The sequence below is a fragment of the Leptonotus elevatus genome, chromosome 13, assembly GCF_054856555.1.
Source record: "Leptonotus elevatus isolate MCC_2025b chromosome 13, RoL_Lele_1.0, whole genome shotgun sequence".
Classification (NCBI taxonomy): Eukaryota; Metazoa; Chordata; class Actinopteri; order Syngnathiformes; family Syngnathidae; genus Leptonotus; species Leptonotus elevatus.
The window spans coordinates 19662332-19683513 of NC_141251.1; the positions used below are offsets into that span (position 1 = coordinate 19662332).

The 21182-nt window shown below is 42.5% G+C and overlaps 1 protein-coding gene across 1 annotated transcript in view; it reads right to left on the reverse strand.

Moving 5' to 3' along the window:
• The window catches only part of spock2 (SPARC (osteonectin), cwcv and kazal like domains proteoglycan 2), a 37396-nt gene extending 21282 nt beyond the window's left edge, over window positions 1-16114 (reverse strand). Inside the window, exons 1-4 of the mRNA XM_086093513.1 lie at window positions 15920-16114; window positions 13747-14189; window positions 13411-13633; window positions 13161-13271 (exon numbers count right to left, since the gene is read on the reverse strand). Of these exons, the coding sequence (XP_085949639.1) occupies window positions 13161-13271; window positions 13411-13633; window positions 13747-14189; window positions 15920-16114 (972 nt within the window). The remainder of the gene's footprint in view (window positions 1-13160; window positions 13272-13410; window positions 13634-13746; window positions 14190-15919) is intronic.
• Window positions 16115-21182: the final 5068 nt, after the last annotated feature.

The following is a 21182-nucleotide window of genomic DNA, read 5'->3' on the forward strand; positions in this document are numbered from 1 at the left end:
GCTAATGCTAATATGTAAACTTAATATGAGACACCTCCAGCTCTGTTTACAACACTGGCCGTCCTAAGGTGAACATGACAACACTTTCCTGAACACCAGTATGGCAATCGATAGAGTTTGACTCACTGTTACCATGACAACAATCTGAGGCGGACACCTACTGTCATTTACATTCGACTGAAATTCGCTCTCATTCATTCATTATCGTTCAGTCAAAGTGTGAAGGGTCTTAACAAATTACCTCAAGGATCAACAATCATCATGCATAGTCACTTCCTCACAACCGTGAGGAAGTGACTATACACATCGCCACATATACAGCTAGCGGGGGTGGCTTCGCGGGCTGCCTCTCATCATCCGCTGCAAAGGGTATGCAGAACAGTGGCCTGGATATTGCTGCAACCAAAACTGAATGCAGTTCTGCTTACCTTTTAACTTTCACAAAACAGCATGGATGTCACATTCGTGAAAGTTTTTCAGACAGTGGAGGCTGGACACTTGAAAATGGCTCTGAATGTTCACCCATCCCAGCTGATCATGTCATGGGCGAGCGGAGGAACTCGGTATGGGGGTCGTTAATATGGAAATCAGCCTCACTGTTACGTAACAGTGGGCAGGAAATGCAGATTTTCAGAAGTAGGCAACAGATTTACTTGCTTGTTTAAAGTTCTTATAAAGTGAAGATAAATATGTTCTAAATCTGAGATAACAACCCTTCCAAATTTGAATGGTTAAAAAAAATCTTGAATGATGCTTCAAAATCATGAACGGGTCAACATGGGGCTTTTCAACGCCCTGTTGCCAAGACGGCTGTCTCATTGGGCTTTTAACATTTTTTCCCACCTCACTCTTCCGCTCTCTTTCCATGATGTCTACGTACTCACGGCCTACAAAAAGGCGCTCTAAAGTGGCCATGCCAGTTAAAAGGCTACATGCTGGCTGTAAAAAAAACTCCTCCTTGCTATTCCACCTCCTGTGTTGAAGCACGCACTCAAGGCCAACAACAAGGCACTCTACAAAAGCCATGCAAGGTGATTATCCAAAGGGAAGATATATTTTTGGGGAGTAGGCAATTTCTGCCTGTTCTCATCTAGACAAGAGGGGCGACTCATGCTAGAACCCGGTCACAGTCACTGTTTTAGCCACACCCCCAAAATCAGGACGAATTCAATGGTTGTATATATTGCCACAACTGAATTACTACTTAAACATGTATAATGTATGTAGAATCTTATATCTGTATTAATTTGCCACTTGATGAGTGGGCAGACAATAAAAAGTAATTTTTTCAAAATATGTCTCTTTTTAAAAATGTAATCTGACAATTGTGAACACACCCTAAAATACAACTTACAAACCCTCATTGTGATTAAAGACACTATGAGGGGAAAAATTGACATATCCAGGACAGAAAGGCTGTGATCTACCTACTTCCTGTTAAATAGAGCATGGAAGTTCTCCCTTTGCATCCCAACATGGCCGCCTGATTGACAGCTCCCCGTCCGTCTTCTAAATAAGCGGCGGAGCCTGCTGTCCCCTTGTAGAATTCAGCACAAGTCAAGAGGAAGTGTGACAAAGAGAGAGCTTCTGACACTTGCTGGGTGGATGGCAATAAAAGAAACGGGTTTGAAAAAATGCGCCGGTAAGTGTGTCTGTCAGGATGCGGCGGTGACTGACAGGTGCTTCTCGGCAAACGTCGGCTGTCTGACGCACTCAGCGTTGACACTCCTCGGGGGCGACGCTCGCCGTGACAGCACCGCTCCGCGCGGCTGCCTCGTCACAAAAGGACGCCGTAATAACACTCCGACTCGGGTAAAGGTTCAGGCTCTGACCTTTTTCCTCATAATCGCTGATAATATCTGCATTCGTCTCACACAAATGCGGCGCAACAATACACACTAGAATGGCAATTGTCAGCCATTTTCAGGCTTTTATGTGACACAATTTGAGGCGATCAAGATGTTGTCACAAGAAAGGAGTGAGATAAACGTCATAATTGGGCAATTTGGGATTTTGACTTTAAATTGAGGAATAAGAAAGTCTAAAAAACCCACTTGTATATATTTATATTTGATACTGAGTAAGAATTGAATAGGGAAATTACTACAAGGAGGGAAGCTCGTTTCACTATATTTGTTATTATTATGTAGTATTTGCATAGTACCTGTGCACAATGCATGCTTTCCCCCAGAAAACTTGCTAAGCCTAGTGGTCAGGGACTGACTGGGAACCAAATTCGGCACGGGAAAATATTCGGTTGTGGGTGGGGTGGGGCTAAGGTGTGGACGTCGAATAACACGCACCGAATCTCAAACGACATGTGTCGAATCATATTTGTTGTAGGAGGGACGCTTAGCCTGACGGGGGAGAAGGGCAAGAAGAGGCTGGCGGGCCGCCAGGCTTATAAAGCGCTGGGGGAAACCCTGCAATGGTGCCTTGAGATACAAACTACACAAAATCCAGTCACCATCAAGTCAAATATAATGCAATATATAAAATAGTATATAATATTGCCCCTAACCTTAAATGTTAAATTTTATTATTATTAATATTATTCTTAATTTTTTTATTATTATTATTATTATCATTATGTTGCTTACTGTATGTGTTTTACCTTTATCCTACTATGAATTTAAAGCGTCGAAGTTTCTTTAGATCGACTATACCAATAGTATAGTATAGTATAGTATAGTATAGTATAGTATAGTATAGTGTAGAATAATATATATATATAGAATAATATTGAATTTCTACCATACAGTTTTGGACAGTGAAGGTCTGATTTGTCACCAGCACTGTAGAATGAGACTCGGGCACAGAAAGCAGTCTGTCCCCCACCTCACCACCCTCACCCCCATAAAATCCCTGGAGAGCTCATCAAGGATGGACCACATGCCCTCTACCTTCTGCTGCTCAAGTCCCCTCTCATCCTTTGCCACCTCACACCGGGAGAAAAAAACAACTATCTTTTTTCTTTTCACATTTTTTTCCATTTTCCATAAGTCAACATTTGAGATATTTGTAGTTATTTATTAGCTTCTTAAAGCTTATCTCAAGGAAGCAGTGTTGTGACTGAAACTAGGCCAGATAGCGCTGTCGTACATCAATCTAATCTGATGAAATGCAGTGAAACGTCAAATGTCGCCTTCATACATTGAGCCACTTGTCACTTCCACCCTTCTTGAGGATCACACGCTTGCCGCCAGCATCAATTTATAGATCGCACGAGGCACCCGAAATGAATCAAAGCAACAACTTTGCATGCTATACATGCTATTGTTATTCTCCTCACAATGCGGGTCTATTCAGTACATGGATGTTGAAGGCCTGCAGGGGACAGAGTTGCTTCTCTTAGCCAGAGGGAAGCTTCAAAATGGATGCACACAAGTGTAACATGGCCTCATACTTTTTTTTTTCTGGAAACCACAACAAGATTAATGAACAAAGCCGTGATATAGAGTTACAGGTTAAAAAAAAAAGTGTGCCTGCCCAGAAATAACTCAAAAGTGATATATGGAATCATTTTACCACTTTGGGTCAGAGAAAAGTTTGACTTTTTAAAAGCCTACTGGGTTTTGTATTGATTTTCTTGTTTTTTAGTCATACATTGTATCTGCAAGAGTGTATTTCATCTCTGGCAACAACAATTTTCAATCACAGCTTTGTTCTTATTTGAACTTAGAACAATTGATGTCGCGTTTGTTGTTCAGTTCAAACCTTGCTTTGTGTATTGTTTGCACTGATGTACTCAATAGAGAGAATAAGCAAAACAGAAAGGAAATAAATGCAGCATTCTACAGCTTTACAAATAGGGCTTTTACTAGTAACTACTGTACTACAAATGGAAATAAAATGATGATATTACAGAGAAAGAGCTGTAATATAGTATTTTATGCAGCGTGAGGCATAAAAATGGTGTGCCCCGCCTTCTGCCCGAAGCCAGCTGGGGTAGGCTCCACCGCCCCCTGCGACCCTTGTGAGGACTAAGCGGTTAAGAAAATGGATGGATGGGTTTACCAATGTGCATAAACCAACTGACTAGCCAACAGAATGACCAAGCGGCTTTAAACCAACTAACTAATCGACCAACCAATGACCAAATGGCCACCAAGAGACCTCCAGTCTGAAACCAACCAACCAACTGATAAAACCGCCTTGACAGAATAACAGACAAACCAACAAACCACATGGACGGACTGAATGCCCTAACTATTAAACCACTGAGTGACCACCTGACCGAATAACCAAACAGCTAACCCAAGAGATCACTTGACTACATGACAATCCACTGATTGCCAACTGACTGACCAATAAAAACAATTAATGTAACCTACCAATCATCCAACTAATCAACCGACCACCTGGCTGATTTACCAACCGACTGGAAGACCAGCCTATAAACCAGCCAATCAAGCAGACAACCAACCAACCAGTAAACGCTTCCACGACTATAACATACACAGAATAACAATTTCTCTGATTATGTCATAAGAGCCTGAAAGCGAATTGCTGTATAACAGCTGGATAAGAATGGTTTCATTCTATTTAGAGTGTGTAGTCAAAGGAAATGAACAACATTCCATCCTCACACTTTCACAGCTGTAAATTATGGTAAATGATGACACTAATGACATCTATGTAATTAAATTTGTCCTTGTGGACAATAGAACCTAGTTTGAAGCTGCAAGGACTTTCATTTATAGTAGCTCAATGGGGGTTGCAAGGAGGACAGACACCATGATCATAAAAAATCTGGTTTAATTCAGTTCTGACAAACTAAAACACTTCCACTATGCTTCTTCTCAGCTACTGCATTCTCAGCCAGTTTTTTTTGGCGAGAGCTGCGGCCGGCAGTGCAGTTGATTCTGACCAAACTTCAGTGAACGAGACTGTGGAACAGCAAGTAACAACTCGACTCAGAGATTTAGGATTAATTGTGGATCCACCGCACATTCAGATGTGCTTTTCGCTTCCAACTGGGGGGACACGACCACCGGCAGTTCTGATCAGGTTTGTTGACAGGAAGAAAAAGATCGCTCTTTTGAGAGATAGCTACAAGCCTTAAGGTAAACATGTCTACGTCAATGAATATCTCTCAAAACGAAATGCTGACATTGCCAGAAGGGCGCGACAATTGAGAAAGAATGGATTTATCGAGAGCACATGTACAAAAGACTGTCGGATCTTCAAACACACAAAAGAAAACTCATCTTCTCAGAAGAAAATATGGATCGTGAAAAAAGTGAAAGAATTGGCGGAGTTTGAGAGACAATAACTGCAATCAGTAACTCACATCATTAAATTGTGGATTATGTCTCACCCAAATGAAATTATTGTAAGATATTACTAATTAACCCAAAATTGGAGTTGTTATGATTTTAATAATGTAATTATAGTATATGATTACTTGCTGACACTGCTAAGGTTAACTCTTGTTTATACACCTGCATTGATAACATGTATTGCTGTTCCTGTAAGAATGTAAACATTGTCTGGCTCTATTTCTGTTTGGACATTTGATGTAACATGCAAGGCTGTTGTGAAAAGGTTGTAATGTATCTGCTGTAAATAATTACAATGGGGTTGATAGACATGGTTCCGGGATGGAGCCGTCGGGCCTACTCAGCTGGTGGGTGGCCTTGGTGGGCGCTAAGGAGTGTCAAGATCTAAGCATCATCTGGATGCTGGCAACAGTGGTGGCTGAGCTGACCAGAATGGAGTAAACATTGCTGTGGAAGCAATGGGCAGAATACAAGCCGATCTACTCTTCTGGAAGCCACAACATGTGTGAAAGCTGAGGTCAGCGAAAACGCTACTGGTGAACGAGCATGCGCTCGGCTTGGCTGCTCGCCTGGTGGGGTGGGCCAGTTTGTGGCGTCTGGGGACCGATTTACCAATTCCAAATGACTGGGACTAGATGCAACTTGCACACGGACATTACTCAAGAGGAACTGAGCAAGGAGTGTGCAGACTTAAGTCTGGTATTGATAACGATATGAATCAATGACCATCATAATCAATGTATATGACTGATGCGTATAGTAAGAATCGATGGGGACGGGTTACTAACAAGCCATGGCTTTTACCCGTCCGCCCTTCTTTCGGATGCCAATGTTGTACTGAACGATGTAACCTGTAATAATGTGTCCGAAAGGAAAAAATGAATAAAACAAACAAATAAACAAACAAACATTGAGATAATGTGGTTGCACAAGTGTGCACACCCTCATAAGTGAGGATTTGCCTGTTTTGGAAATTAATCACATTCAAACTACTGGTAATGTTAAATGGGAGTCCACCATATAAAGTTCCTCTGATTAACCCCCAAATAAAGTTCAGATGTTCTAGTAGGCTTTTTCTGACGACATATTAACGTAATCCTCTGAGAACTTCCATCAGAGGGATCTCGTTGAAAAGCATCAGGAGGAAGGTGTAAAAGAAATTCTAAGGCATTGAATATAACATGGAACACAGTGAAGGCAGTCGAAAGTGAGATTACCAAGAACTGCATGCTCCTACAAAATAGATGAAAAAATGAAAAGAAAACTGGTCAGACAGCAACAGTGATGGATATGCAGGAATTTCTAGTACGTACCGGATGTTTAGTGCATGTGACAACAATCTCCCATCTTCTTCATATTTCTGGGCTATGGGGTAGGGTAGCAAGAAAGAAGCCTTATCTTGCAAAGAAAATAAAACACTTGAAATCTATGTTAAAATGTTACTCTAAAAGTAGTTTATTTGCATTTACATTGGACTGATTGCTTAAACAGCTTATTATGAGATGTATTTCTCAACAGTAAGCGGTATGTTTGTAGCATATTGCGGTGTTCAGGTGTCATAGAAGCAAAAGCAGGTCACTGGGAGACGTCATGCGTGAGAGGTGCTCGCAGGCAGAGCTTTCTGGCACCTGTGAAGCAGGACTGAGAACAAAAAGACTGCTCGAAAATACTTTTTTTTTCCCCTACGAGGCTTTTAGTCTCTTCTGTTTGGAGGCTGTAGCAGCTAAATGAATTTGATATTTCTTCCTGTTCGTTATTGATTTGCAAATTCACGCCCTGCTCTTCTGCAGCACCTGCGTCCTTCACAAGTGGACTAACACTGCAGCATGGAGACAGGCATTTATTTTCCCCTCCGCTTCAATTACAGCCCACGTAGGCTTTTGGTGGGAAGCCAGAAACGTCTCACAATACACCAGAAGTCGCCCCCTACCTACCCCACAAACCCCCAAAATATCCCCGTCTCTTGAGACGGATGAAGGTGCCCGCTTCATCAACATACCTCTGGACTTTGTGCAGTCTCATGCCTAATCTGGGCTCCGATAAGGAGCAAGCAGCATGACGAGCTCGACTAATGGCTTTTTGATGAGCTCTTATCGTCATTCACATCTGCATCAGCGCAGCAGAGAGCCTTACGCATGAGCTGCAAAGCTACTGCAGACCCGCTTCTAGAATGACTCACTGTTCATACTGAGTGTTTGCGCCCTGAGAAACTTTGTGACCCGACTTGTACGTTTGTTTGGGGATACAAACTTTCGTTCAGACTATTGTTTTTTTCTTTGCTTGAGCTACGAGAGCTGGCTGGTGGCAGTGAACTCAGCTGACTCACTTCACAACAAGCAGCACTTTGGCATAGTCTATAATCTTTAAAAAAAAAGAAGAGGCTTCAAGCTGTTTAATGTCACTCCCAGTTCAACCATATCATCAAACTAGAAGAAGCAATTTATGGAGAAATTATGTGTGAATTCTGAAATGCTGAATGAAAAAAATAAGAAACATGGAATTATATTGAATGTGGTGGAATGATAGAAATATGTCAAATTGTATTGAATGAGTTGGAGGTAGTGGTGAAAATGCATGCATTAAATGATGTGGAATGATATTGAATGATAGTTAATTATATGGAACTTGGTGAAATGTTATTGGTGAAAAAATGCAATGGGAATTGTGGGAATGCTGAAAATCCTCCCCAAGGTAAATTGAATGAGATGAACATTTTGAATACCGAATGGGAATGAATTGTTGAATTGTCATTGGAAACGAATGGGGAATGTGTGGCTCAAAATGTAGAATTATGTGAAAGTGGCAAGATTTTGCATGGGTGAAATATATCAGATTTAATGGCAAGGTGAATTGAATGAAGGGAATGTTTAGAATGTTCAATAGGAACGATACAAACCCTAAATCCTAACCCAAGCACCTACCCTAGAATTTTTGTTGGTGAAAAATATGCAATATTTAGTGGGGGAGGAAAACAATTTTTTTTGCTAAGTGGTAATTGGAGTGTTGACCATTGATCCCAAGGTGAATTGAATGAACTGGAACATTTTGGATTTCAAATAGCATTGAATTTTTTAATGTCTTAACCGAATGAAAGGGAATTTTTGGGGTGAAAATGTTGAACTGGTGGAAAACAATGACTGTTAGGAATGAGAAAAATAATAGCCCACAAAGTGTGAATTTTTGCAACATATTGAATTTGGAATCGGTCGAGAAATGTAGGAATTGAAGGACAAAGTATGGGGGAATAAAAAAACTTATAATAGTGAATGCTCTCAGCATTCACACAACTAAATACAAAACGAAGAGAACTACATGTTGTGTATTTCAAACAACCACATAACTTTGCATTAAAAGCTACTTGCTTAATGCTAAATATAATGGGAAACGCCATAGACAGGCTAATGAGTAGCATGTGGCGGTGTGGCAACAATTTAAGCAATGGATATTTGAACACAAACACATATAAACAGACAGTATAGCAATACTAGCAACAGCAGAACAGACTAATTGCATTTCCATTCATTTCCAATGGGATGTACAGTATTAGTATCTCCCACACCATATACTTATAGACTTATGAATCATACTCCCTCAACTGTTCTCTCAGGCAATTGTGGATGTGCTGGAAGGAAAGTTCTGCAATAGTAAGGATTGCCAGTAGCTTCGCCAAATGCCTTACTGCATATTTAATGTGTGTGTGCGGGGGGGGGGTGTGAATGATGGGGTCTGATGTGTGTCATGAGATTGGCGTAAAATTGAGTTATTAACTAGCAGGCGCAGACCGGGCCGGGTGGTCCTGGGCTGCAGAAATGGGAGAGAGGTGTGTTGGTTTTAGATAAGGTTGTACTGGGCACACACTGCACACCAAGTAAGGAGAATGAAAATAAGGGAGAGAGAGGGGATATGCAAAAATGGCATCATCAATGCACGCTGACATACATGATGAATGCCAGTAATAAACAGTTTCATACTGAGAAAACTTGCATTGCTGAGCCTTATTCATCATCAAGTTCATATCGCGTCTGCGTTCCAAATCAGTGGAACTTTGGTCCAATTTCATGCTTGGGCGATATCACGGACAGTATAATTTTCACAAGGGAAATGGAGAAATCGTATGTATTGATTTTTTTTTTTAATTCAGTGCCGTATGTGTGACGAGTAAAATTAACTGGTTTATGCCCAAACCTCACAGACTAATCACATTTTATCTTGTGAGAGCCGTTAATTAAATTAAATTAATTGATGTGCTTAAAATGGGAGCTATACATAAATATGTACAGTATAACGATTAATTTTCCTTTTGTTTTTTACAATATTGAATGTGCCTGCATTTTAGACATCTTTCGCAATAAGCTTCCTCATTTTGCGCAACTGCACTTTTATACCGTACATTACTGGTACAACTTAAAAGGAAAATAACTCCTTTGTAATTTACTATTAAGCGAAAGGTTACACCAAAAAAGGTCATTATTAAATTGAATCAAGTCAAAGTAAGTGGCTGCTTCCTATGTGACAATTTTCTAAATTCCATATTTTTCTCCCACACACTATTGGTCTATAAATCCCACCATGGTCTGGGTCCTAAATACATTAAAGAAATGCTGATTGACTATAAGTATAAACCCAGTAAGGCTCTGAGATCTGCAGATTTTGATCCATTAGTAGAGCCCAGAGTTCAAAGTAAACATGGTAACACTGCATTTAGCTGTTATGCTGCACACAACTGTTACTAATACATATGTTTTATATACTGTAGAGCTTTTATAAATATGAAAATATGCAAATGAACCATATACAATTAAACAAGTAACAAAAATTTTCTTCATAACACTGTGGTGAATAGAGATCATTTTCAAGCAAACTCCACTTTATGCTCTGTGTCAAGGTCCAAATTATGATAGAGAAATTGAAATTTTGATCAAATTGGGAATTCGCTGCTTGTTCGGTGCAGTGGCTGATTTTAGTGGGTCACATGGTCTCAACCACCACCAAAATATTAATTTGAAAAAATCCTAGATTATTTGCCTGTTCGGGTAGCGTTTTTCAAAAAACAACAACTGATTTTGGTGTGCTTGATCAAAAATCCTTCGATTTTTCTGTATGTGGCCCTTGGAGGAAAAGTTACCGGGTGGCCAATGTCAATGCCAGTCTATTTTGATAATCTGAAGACTTTATATGACGTGCCTTTTGAAGGAGGACGTCAAGAATAAAAGTATAGTTGGTGTCCGAGACAAGTCTGTGTCAAATGCCAAGGAGTCCGACTCAGGTCCGGGACAATAAAAAAAAAGCCTGTCAAGTCCGTACTACAACCCTACTAGGATCCAAAATACTTTTCTGTCAAAAGAGTTAGAAACTCTTCTGTGCATTCCCCATCTGCTTCTTCGTGGTTCCCCGTGTTCTTTTGCCCGGGTGGATTTGGTGCATTAGTGGAATGAAACGTTGAGTGCACCTGTCAGATTAAAGGATTGAATTCTATTATTTGTTGACTGTAACTGTTCAATCTAATCCGCTTGTCTTCCTGTGAAATAGATTGAATTGGAGCGTGGATGTATTGAAAGTGAACGAAGCCTGTTATCCCCGCTCTGCTCTTACCGGGAATACATATTAAATATTTACAGAATTCACTCTGCTGCTTGTGTATTGTGCGTTGCTTTTGCAAAGGGGATATTTGCATCTTAGTGTGTTTATGGAAGGACGACGACGAGGATGAGGAGGAGGAGGAGGAGGAACGCTCCTCTTTCATGTGCTGGAGCTTTGATTATTGCTTTCCAGTGTTGGATTAATATTCAGCATGCTTCCCTCGGTGGACTGTGCGAGTCAACATCAATTTGTGTAATCGGAATACCTATGACGACTGCGCTGAGTGCATGTAATTCCCAGAGACCGGCGCTCGCTCATTGTTAAGTTCGCAAGGAGCAATGCCAGTTGATTGCATATTATACGGATGATTATATAAAGCGTGCGCCGCCTCTCGTTGAGGACAATTCCCAGCAAAGGATGCTTTCAATGCGACCTGGAGCTGGCCCTGGGAGCGGGATAGAGTCATCAAACTCCCAGAGATGCTCACTGCATTTTGACACCGCGACGCACACACACACGCACCCCCCTCCCCCCCATACACACACACATATTGGCGTTGCTACGGCAGCAGGCTGAAATCAAAGTGGTTTCTGTTGGAAAGCCCCCACCTCACCCAACCCTCCTGGAGGCTCAATGGCTCTCTTCTATGTTGCTTCTCCTGTCATCCTAATCAGCTGCAGAGACACCACCATCACTACTGGCCTTTAACACACGCACACACGCACACACACATGCAAATGTGAGCCCACACACCGCTGGGAGCTATGATCACAAGAGATGCAACAATGAGCGAGTGTGCGTTTCACTGCAGCTTTGATGATAAATAAAGACAAAAAATACGACATGTGACATCTTTATATTGCTCATGCTTTCATCTTTATATTGTTGCTCCACATACACAGTAGTGAAACATTATGACATTACTTGTACAATCTAATGAGATCCAAGATAAGAGGAGAAAAACAGAAAAATCCTGCCTTTGGAACTAGAAAATGTATGCATTTTCACTGATTATTTAAACGGCGCAGACATGGAGTGAAGCTGGACCAAGTCCATTAATCCATTTTCTATAGCACTTGTCCTCATTAGACTCTCGCATTGTCTGGAGCCTATCACAGCTGGTTTGGGGCAAGAGGCAGGTAAAATAAATTTAAAAAATAATTATCGTGACACCTATAGACCTATTTAGAGTCTTCAATGAACTACAAGAGTTTCAAAAGGGACTTGCTGACCTCTATGCCACCCTGGACAAAATCAACCTGGCATTATTTCGGTTTCAGAGGAAGAGACAGGGCCCAAAACGGAGGGACGGTGCCCGTGTGCATGTGATTAGATAGGGGATAGAGTTAGGGGAGTCGAGTCATTTGATTTGACTCGAGTCACCAATTTTAGGACTTGGGACTTGCATGGTTAAAACTTATAAATGTATCGACTTACATTTTTTAAATCTGCATTTTCAATATAGTGTTTTGTGTGTGAAAGAAAAGTAATTTTTATTCAGGGAAATAGAAAATGCAATGTGCATGTTTGTAACTCAAAAATAACACAATAATTCCGACATCTAACTTCATCCAACACTACAAAATCCACAAGATATGCTAGTTTAGCTAACCGATAGCTGGTCAAACAGAAAACAACTTCCATGTACTTCATGCATCTAATTGAGAAGACATGAAAGTAACAGACAGTACAGTACAGAGACTGGTTTGGGACATGAATTGTGAATGTGTTAGTACAGTTAACTATAGTGTGGCTAACTAACGAAAGTACAGCTACCTAATGCAAGTATAGGTACTGAGCGCAAAGTAGCTAATGTGTGAATATTTGTTTTACCTGAGCAAGATTGTGTAACTTGACATTAGGGCTGTGGGAAAAAGTCAACTTGTAAGATAGGTCGACTAAAAATGTCTGCCTCAAAGCTCTGCCGGAACCATGTTTGTGCCTCTATCCATATTTCTACACAGATCTTTTTTGCAGACGTACGCAGAGGATAGATAGGATTGAGCTCATTGTAGTTAGCAGGAAACTCCACTTGTGGATTATTGTTGAAGCATTGTCTGTAAGTGACTTTTAAGACACTATTACATGTGCAATTTATAGATATAATGATGTATGTGTGTACTATATGTGTCAAGTGCGGAGTGGAGTGGAGGACCCAAATGCAGGGAGGCATGTACTACTAAACATAATTTATTTTACAAAAACACTAACAGGGGTACTGGGTAAAAACAGAAACCAAACATGACAGTGCCCCTCCCTCAAGGGACAGATCCCAGACGTCCCAAACAAAAGTCAAACATGGCAGTGAGGCCAGGAAGAGGGCACAGACGAAGAAGCCAGGGGCTGCAGCGGCACAGGCGAAGAGGCCAGGGGCTGCAGCGACATGATGTGCGCCGCCGGAAACAGGAACTGGTGGCGGGCGCAGCACATGCGCCGCCGGAAACGGGAACTGGTGGCGGGCGCAGCACATTCGCCGCCGGAAACGGGAACTGGTGGCGGGCGCAGCACGTGCGCCGCCGGAAACGGGAACTGGTGGCGGGAGCAGCACGTGCGCCGCCGGGAACTGGAACTGATGGCGGGCGCAGCACGTGCGCCGCCGGAAACGGGAACTGGTGGCTGGTGCAGCATATGCGCCGCCGGACAGTGGAACTGGGGGCGGGCGCAGCACGTGCGCTGCTGGAAACTGGAACGCGTGGCGGGGGCGCAGCACATGCGCCGCCAGAAACTGGAACTGGTGGCGGGCACAGCACGTGCGCCGCCGTAAACTGGAACTGGTGGCGGGCGCAGCACATGCGCCGCCGGAAACAGGAACTGGTGGCGGGCGCAGCACATGCGGCGCCGGAAACGGGAACTGGTGGCGGTCGCAGCACATGCGCCGCCGTACACTGGAACGGGTGGCGGGCGCAGCACATGCGCCGCCGTAAACTGGAACTGAAGGCGGGCGCAGCACGTGCGCCGCCGTAAACTGGAACTGGTGGCGTTGCGCAGCACATGCGCCGCCGGAAACGGGAACTGGTGGCGGGCGCAGCACATGCGCCGCCGGAAACGGGAACTGGTGGCGGTCGCAGCACATGCGCCGCCGGAAAACTGGAACTGGTAGCGGGCGCAGCACGTGCGCCGCCGGGAATTGGAACTGATGGCGGGCGCAGCACGTGCGCCGCCGGAAACTGGAACTGGTGGCGGGCGCAGCACATGCGCCGCCGGAAAGTGGAACTGGAGGCGGGCGCAGCACATGCGCCGCCGGAAAGTGGAACTGGTGGCGGGCGCAGCACGTGCGCCGCCATAAACGGCAACTGGTACCTGCCTCTTGCTCTGCTGGGTCCGTTTCTGGTTGGATCATTCTGTCACGAGTGTGGAGTGGAGTGGAGGACCCAAATGCAGGGAGGCAGGAGAACCACAGCAGGGATGCATGTACTACTAAACATAATTTATTTTACAAAAACACTAACAGGGGTACTGGGTAACTCTAAATAAACAAAACCAACAAAGTTGTGAAAAGGCCAAAAATCAAAGTAACAACAAAACGCTAGAGTGGCCAATGGAGACACACAACCAAAAACAGAAACCAAACATGACAATATGATAGTTAGTGTTTGTTTACCTTAAATTGTAATCGCTAACACGCTAGATGTTTTTGCTAACTATTGAGCATAGGCTAATTTTGTTGGTGTTTAGTAATGTTCATGCGTACCTATAATGATGTACTTTATGTATGAACTAAATGGTGGGTAGTGTTTGTTTACCTTAAATGGAAATTGCTTGTGTGCTAATGCTAATCGTGATTGATAATCATCAGGCAATTTTGTTGGTGTTAGGTCGAATTCAAAATACCGTAGACCAAGTTTATAGTGTCTACTACATACACATATTTACACGGGTGGACCCAAGATGGGTTGCAGGTCCACTAACTTGTAATGTAAACTACAAACACATAAGTTAGTTAGAAAGATGCAGCTCTTGCATTAGATCTCAATGGCTATATAGTCAAGAATATTGAATGTGTTTGGAGGGCTGTTGCGAGAATTCCAAGTGAGGCTTGGACTTGGATATTTTGGAACAAAACTTAGTGATTTAGAATCCTGCAATAACACTACTTCATTACCAGCCCAAGCACAGTTCCATGGGACATAGTGTAGTCCGACTATAATCCCTTTCCTATTTTCACATGCACCTCATCCTGGGGGACACGCATGATCCATGGAAGAGATCACCAATGACAAGGCAGTTTCTCTGCATCCCGAGAAGATCTCGTGTTGTCCTCATGTAGATCATCAAGCAATAGACTGACGCTCATGTTTCAAATCTTAAAATTAAACCTCTCACAAGCTGCAAGACCCACCCCGGATCAATTAAAACACAATTAACCGCATTCCTATGGAAGCTAATCCAACGGCGCTAATGTCCAAATCCTATTGAGGGTCATTTGCAATCAATTTCCCATAGCCGGGGGCTAAAAAAAAAACATCCAGACACGGCTAATGCATCATGAACAGCCTGCAGGCGTTGGTTGATCAATCCCTGCAGCCTCGCTTGAGCCCGCTCCGTGGGGGGAATTCGCACATCAATCCATCTCCACCCCACCGCTGCACTTGCTTAATTCTCTTGTTTAGGAAAGCTCCCGGGACACGTCGGAGGAAGGAAGCAGTATATCGCCCACATTAGATGGATGAGGCACCCCGTTAATTGCTTGTTATTACGAAAAGCCCCAAGTGAAGATACACGAGGAAGTGATGCAGAACATTTTTTGCCTCTTATGAAACATCACATTGAGGAGAAAAACATTTTCATTGCGCTACAGCATTAGACTAGTTTCCCTTAGCCTATAAATGAGCCAACTAATAATACACATTTCATTGAGTCATATAAAAACAAGAAGAATCTGTTTTTCTTCTTCTAAAGATGTCACATATTTCAGATTTGGCAGCCTGTATTTGAGGTTTTAATTCTTCATAGTAAACAATGCACCCCAGTTATTTTTTAAATAAGTTTTGCCAAGTTGCTGTGCTAATAAGTGTTGGTGCGTCTCGTTTTTGTCGCATTATAGCGCGCGCACTTACGTCTCTGAAGCGGTTCCAGTGCTTGATCTTGCGGCTGTACTGGGAAATGGTGGACAGCCACTGCTCGTCCTCCATGAAATTACCCGTTTTTTCCGCCTCCTTCACGCTCTGCACGTCGGTCTCGGCGGCGGTGGCGGCCTGGAGGCTGGAGCCGACCAGCATCAGCACAAGCGGCGGGACCGCGAGGCACAACATGTCCGTCCTGTGGTGCACGCTTAAAGTCGGCTTAAAAAAAACAGAAGAAGAAGAGGCAGAAGACGCTTTCTCGGTTCGCCTCTTCTCAGAGCAGGATGAAGATGAGGAGGAGGAAGAGGAGGATGCTGAGGCTGGAATGAAAAAGTGATTAGCTTCGAGGATGCGCGTCTTCTGTAGGGAGGGAGGGGAGGAGGTGTAGCCTATATTTGAGGGAATGCAAATCCGCTATGGCAAATGTTGAAATAGCTTTACGACGCAGGCAACGTAACCGAAGTCGGTCGGAACGAGAACCCCTATACGCGAGCACAATAGCCTACATCTTTGTATGAAATAGCCTACTATAAATAAAGCCTACTTAGCTATTTTTCTTATTAAGGGTATTATAGACAGTGATTTTCAAGCTAAGAGTCTATTCAATATTATTGTTAGCCACTGTAATATTAGCACATGATAATGCTGCTCACTGCTTCCTCAAGGGATGGGTCAAATGCAGAATGAATTTCGCCCAATTTAGGTGGGTGTGACAATCAGTGGTACTTTTTTTCTCCCACGGATCACGGGATTCCCGAAAAAATGTTAGCCTCTAACACAGATTAACCAATATCTTGATCAGAATGACCAATTTGTATCAGTTGTCTTAATATATATTGGTTGAAAACACCTACCATTCGAGAGTGGTGGTTTTAACCAAAGGATCTGTTGGACACATAACTACCAGCTATAGATTGGTCAAATGTAACCTTTTTTTTTGGTCAATTTGACCAATCTGTTTTTAGGGTGTGTGTAAGTGGAAGCCACTCTAACATGCACACAGTTTGAACATTTAATTCAGTGTAGGTAACACAATCAGAATTTTTCAGCCCATATGCGATCAGCAATAACCAATCACCGATTTGATTAGAAAATGGAGGCGACCTGCTTAACATCACTGGCTTCACGGAGCAGGAGAAAAAAGTTATACTTACAGATCTCAAGTCTCAGGATCATGATCTCAGGTCAGTAGGCTATCGATATTGATGTCAGGAGAAATATCGATATTTGGCTCTATGGATTTTCAGTCCGTCATGTCACCAAATAGAACTCACTGTTGCCCAAAAAAAACGCTGAGTATTCTTGTTTGGACAAAATAGCGCAAAACCCAAGAAACGTGTTGACTTGCAGTTAAGCAAATGGACTACTTTGCCGTGAAGACAAAAGAACACATACTGTGAATGAAACCTTTTGTCCGACAGACGCCACTGACACTTCTGAACAGGATTCTGATTTTCTTTTCTCACTTATGTAATCCAATGATCTTTTACTTGTGGTTTTTCAATTTCAATGATTGTTCAATAAATTTGCAATGTGAAGACAATTGGCCGAGTGAGCTTTCCATGGCAACATAACGGTGCAAGAAATGATCCATGTCAAATATAAACAAAAGAAAAATATGCAAGAAGAATGAAATCTGAAAATTGTTGGCTGTGCAGTTGTATTCATAGTTAGGCTACGTTCGTGTACTCGGGTGTTCAGTCTGGTAGACTGCCATGAAGGATTTCATAAAGATGACTTTTATAGTAGCAGAGTACCTCTCCGCCCGTTTGCTAATGCAGCTATTCTGACAGCTTCATGAAAACCAATGCCCATGTGCAAATTTCCATATCTCACACCGGGATCCAATTATTTGATGTCACATTGCAACATTTCTTATTCTCTGTACGTGCGAGGCAGTTGGGTGAGCATCTCGCATGATAAGGGGAAAAGTAGCTGCTCTACCTGCACTCACTCACGTGTGCTTTCATTATGTATGCCATGGTCTATGCCCTCAAGGAGGGATGAAGAAAACATGGCTGACGACATTCAAGTCTCCAGTCACATCCTATAAAATGACAGAGGCGCAGGACGGGGGAGGGGGACCTTCAGGTACTTATGAGGACACTGGAAAGATGTGCTCTGTCTGAGATTGGCATTCTTACAACACGCCATCAAGCACAAGCGAAACCCAAAACTCCTGATAGGGGGCTGACAGTATGTTTGAAAAATAAGCATTTAATTATCTGCTAGCTTGGTGCTAATGCTAATTAATTAGCAAAAGCATCTATGTCAAGCAACGGACTGAAAATTATACTTGTAGATGCGAAGAATGGTTAATATTAGTGACGTACGGATCTCATTTACATTAATTTCAATGTTCTTATTTTAAATTGGTGTCTATTTAAACCATCATTCATACAGCAAGAATAGAATAAAACCCGTACGCATCTTAAATCAAAAAGGTTATTTTGAAGAAGCATTTTAATATGATGTCTGAATACAAAATTAACGATTCACCCTGAGGCTAGCCCTTTTAATTCTATCACAGCCTCCCCAAGTTGAAGTCAAATCACCAAAAAAGTGTTATCTTGACAGAAGAGCTAAATATTTGATGGCACGCTGCTAAAATGAGTATTCACTTCATTGGGGGACGAGACACTGATGTGAGACAACTTATAATGATGATCAGCTTCTCTTTTTTCTGTTAGTCCCGCACGTTCACTTCATCATTTCGCTATTGACTCCTTGTGCCCCCCTCCACAAAAAGAACTCCCTCATGCCCCTGCCTCCATTTCATGAACACCAATGACGATTGATCAATACGCACAATAATTGTCATTCTTGGGCACTGTGACGATTATCGGAAGTGCCCAGTTCTGGTATTGTGCGTGAAACAAGCAGGCACGCCCCCGTCCCTTAACACTAGCTACTTTCATACATCCGAAGGCTGGTTGTGTAAATTCCCAATATAAAATGGTGAAGTGAATCTGTCAGCACAAGTGATTGAGAGCAAGCAGGTCTTTTTGTGCTTCCTCCAGCAATAAATCACAAGTCGCAGTCACACCTCCGGGGCGGCTTGACACAAAGACACATTGACACACACGTGAACGTGAAGATGCTGAGAAACTGCGGGAGTGATGACTGATGAATGAGTGGACATTTGAGATGACACAGCACTTTTATGTCATCTGTTTTGATGGACTCGGACAGCGTGGATGTGGGAGGAGAACACGCAGAAGACTGTTATGAATACTTCAGTGTCTGTAAAAATACAACTTTTTGGAGTTGATCTAATATGAGAGAAAGGCTTCATTCAGCTTTCTGTGACCCTGATTATGATTAGAAGTACAGAAAATGCATAGTTATCCTAAAAGCAATAGAACTGTCTTGGTTTTGATCCAATTTTAAAACGCACTCAAACTAACCATACAAACAATAGAATTGTCCCGTCCCCCCCCCCAAAAAAATAGGGGGGGGGGGGAGTATGAAAATGACCTCAGAACTGTGAGGCACACATGCTAACCACAGATGAGTGTTCACCAGCTCCAGCTTGATTCAATTTTTAACGCCGGTGGCAGCAATATGGTCGCCGTGGCGACGGCATGGCAACTGCCACAACCTGGGATTCCTCTAAACCCCTCGACTCAACTCGTGTGTGGCCTTATAGCCTCATGGATTCCATGTCAGGGTGGAAAACAGAATGGAAAGGAGGAAATAGAACATGGTGTGCGCTGTGTTTTACAATTCAAACGGGCCTCGGAGAGCTGTTAAGTTGCTCTGCCTCAGGCTAGCCACTTCATGTATAATGAATATACAAAGCAAATGGATGGCTGAGGATGTTTTTTTTGCACTTCATTGTTGTCTATAAGGTGTGGTATTTTATTTAGTTCAGAGGTGGGATTAAATAAATTCTCTTCTTCCCACTCCCTTTCAGGCATCTTGTTTCAACATTTAATATGTACTTTTCTTTATGTCTTTGTTTTTTATGTCAATTGGAATATGTTGTCTGAAAGAAAGAAAGAATGAAAGAAAGAAAGAAAGAAAGAAAGAAAGAAAGAAAGAAAGAAAGAAAGAAAGAAAGAAAGAAAGAAAGAAAGAAAAAAAAGAAAGAAAGAAAGAAAGAAAGCTGCCCAGTGCCGAAATGAATAAAGCCCCAGTTGATTACAGGGAATACAACAGCATTCCTTTACAATATGTACTCTATCGCCTCCCCCCAATTTTAACCATCATGTGACTTCTGTTCATCCTTGGGGGTCATTTTTTTAAGCAAGTGTAGCAAATATGACAGGGTCTACCTTTTCCCAAGAACATTCCCCCCCTTTGTGTGTGTGTGTGTGTGTGTGTGGGGGGGGGGGGGTCAATTGCTCGTGCTGAAAAATAATCATAGGAATATTCATGGGAGGTGGGGTGGTGTCACCTGATGGTTAAGGTTTTCGTTTTTAAAATGGGAGGGGGTATATATGTTTTTTTTTAGGAGGATAAGTACTAATTGGCACAACACCGTCAGTCGGGATGGCTTCCCATCTCACTTCCTACAAAATCACTTCAATGATTAGTTTATCTCTCTCTCTCTCTCTCTCTCTCTCTCTCTCTCTCTCTCTCTCTCTCTCTCTCTCTCTCTCTCTCTCTCTCTCTCTCTCTCACTCTCACTTTTCCAACAGTATCACAATGAAAAACGTGGAGTTAAAAAGGAGGAAGGGGCATAACAAATTAAAGAGGCGCCATCGTGTGGCGTGGTACCGTACTACTATAATCATGACTCTCTTATGACGGTCTCTTATTATTTTTTCAAATGAATAGTCCACTCTTGACTTCACTAAATTTAGAGCGAGGCTGTGAAATATTTGTTACCTTTCTTTCTGCGGGATGCATTTTTATTAACAACCTAGTAAATCAGGTGCATAAAACACATACACTAGGCAAATTACTTTCAATCCAACTACATTCAAATGTGAAAAAGTAGTAGCGTCATTGTTTTTGGCATGTTTCTTCTCAACGTTTCACCTCCAGCTCAGCCGCAGAGGCAAGCTATATATGAGTGGCATATGCAAATATTACTGTGCGAACCCCCGCTCCTGATTGGTGAGCTGGTTCCGCGGACGTGTTAGGAGTATGATTCCTGTGTTGATTGGTGGACTGGTTTCACATTCGTTTCTAGTTAGCTGATGTCCTCGACTCATTTCTTTAAAACTGTATTTTCATTTGTAAATGGGACTTGACCGTAGTAGTGGAAAAACAACATGCACTACCCCCCTTGTCCAGCAAGTGGCGGTAA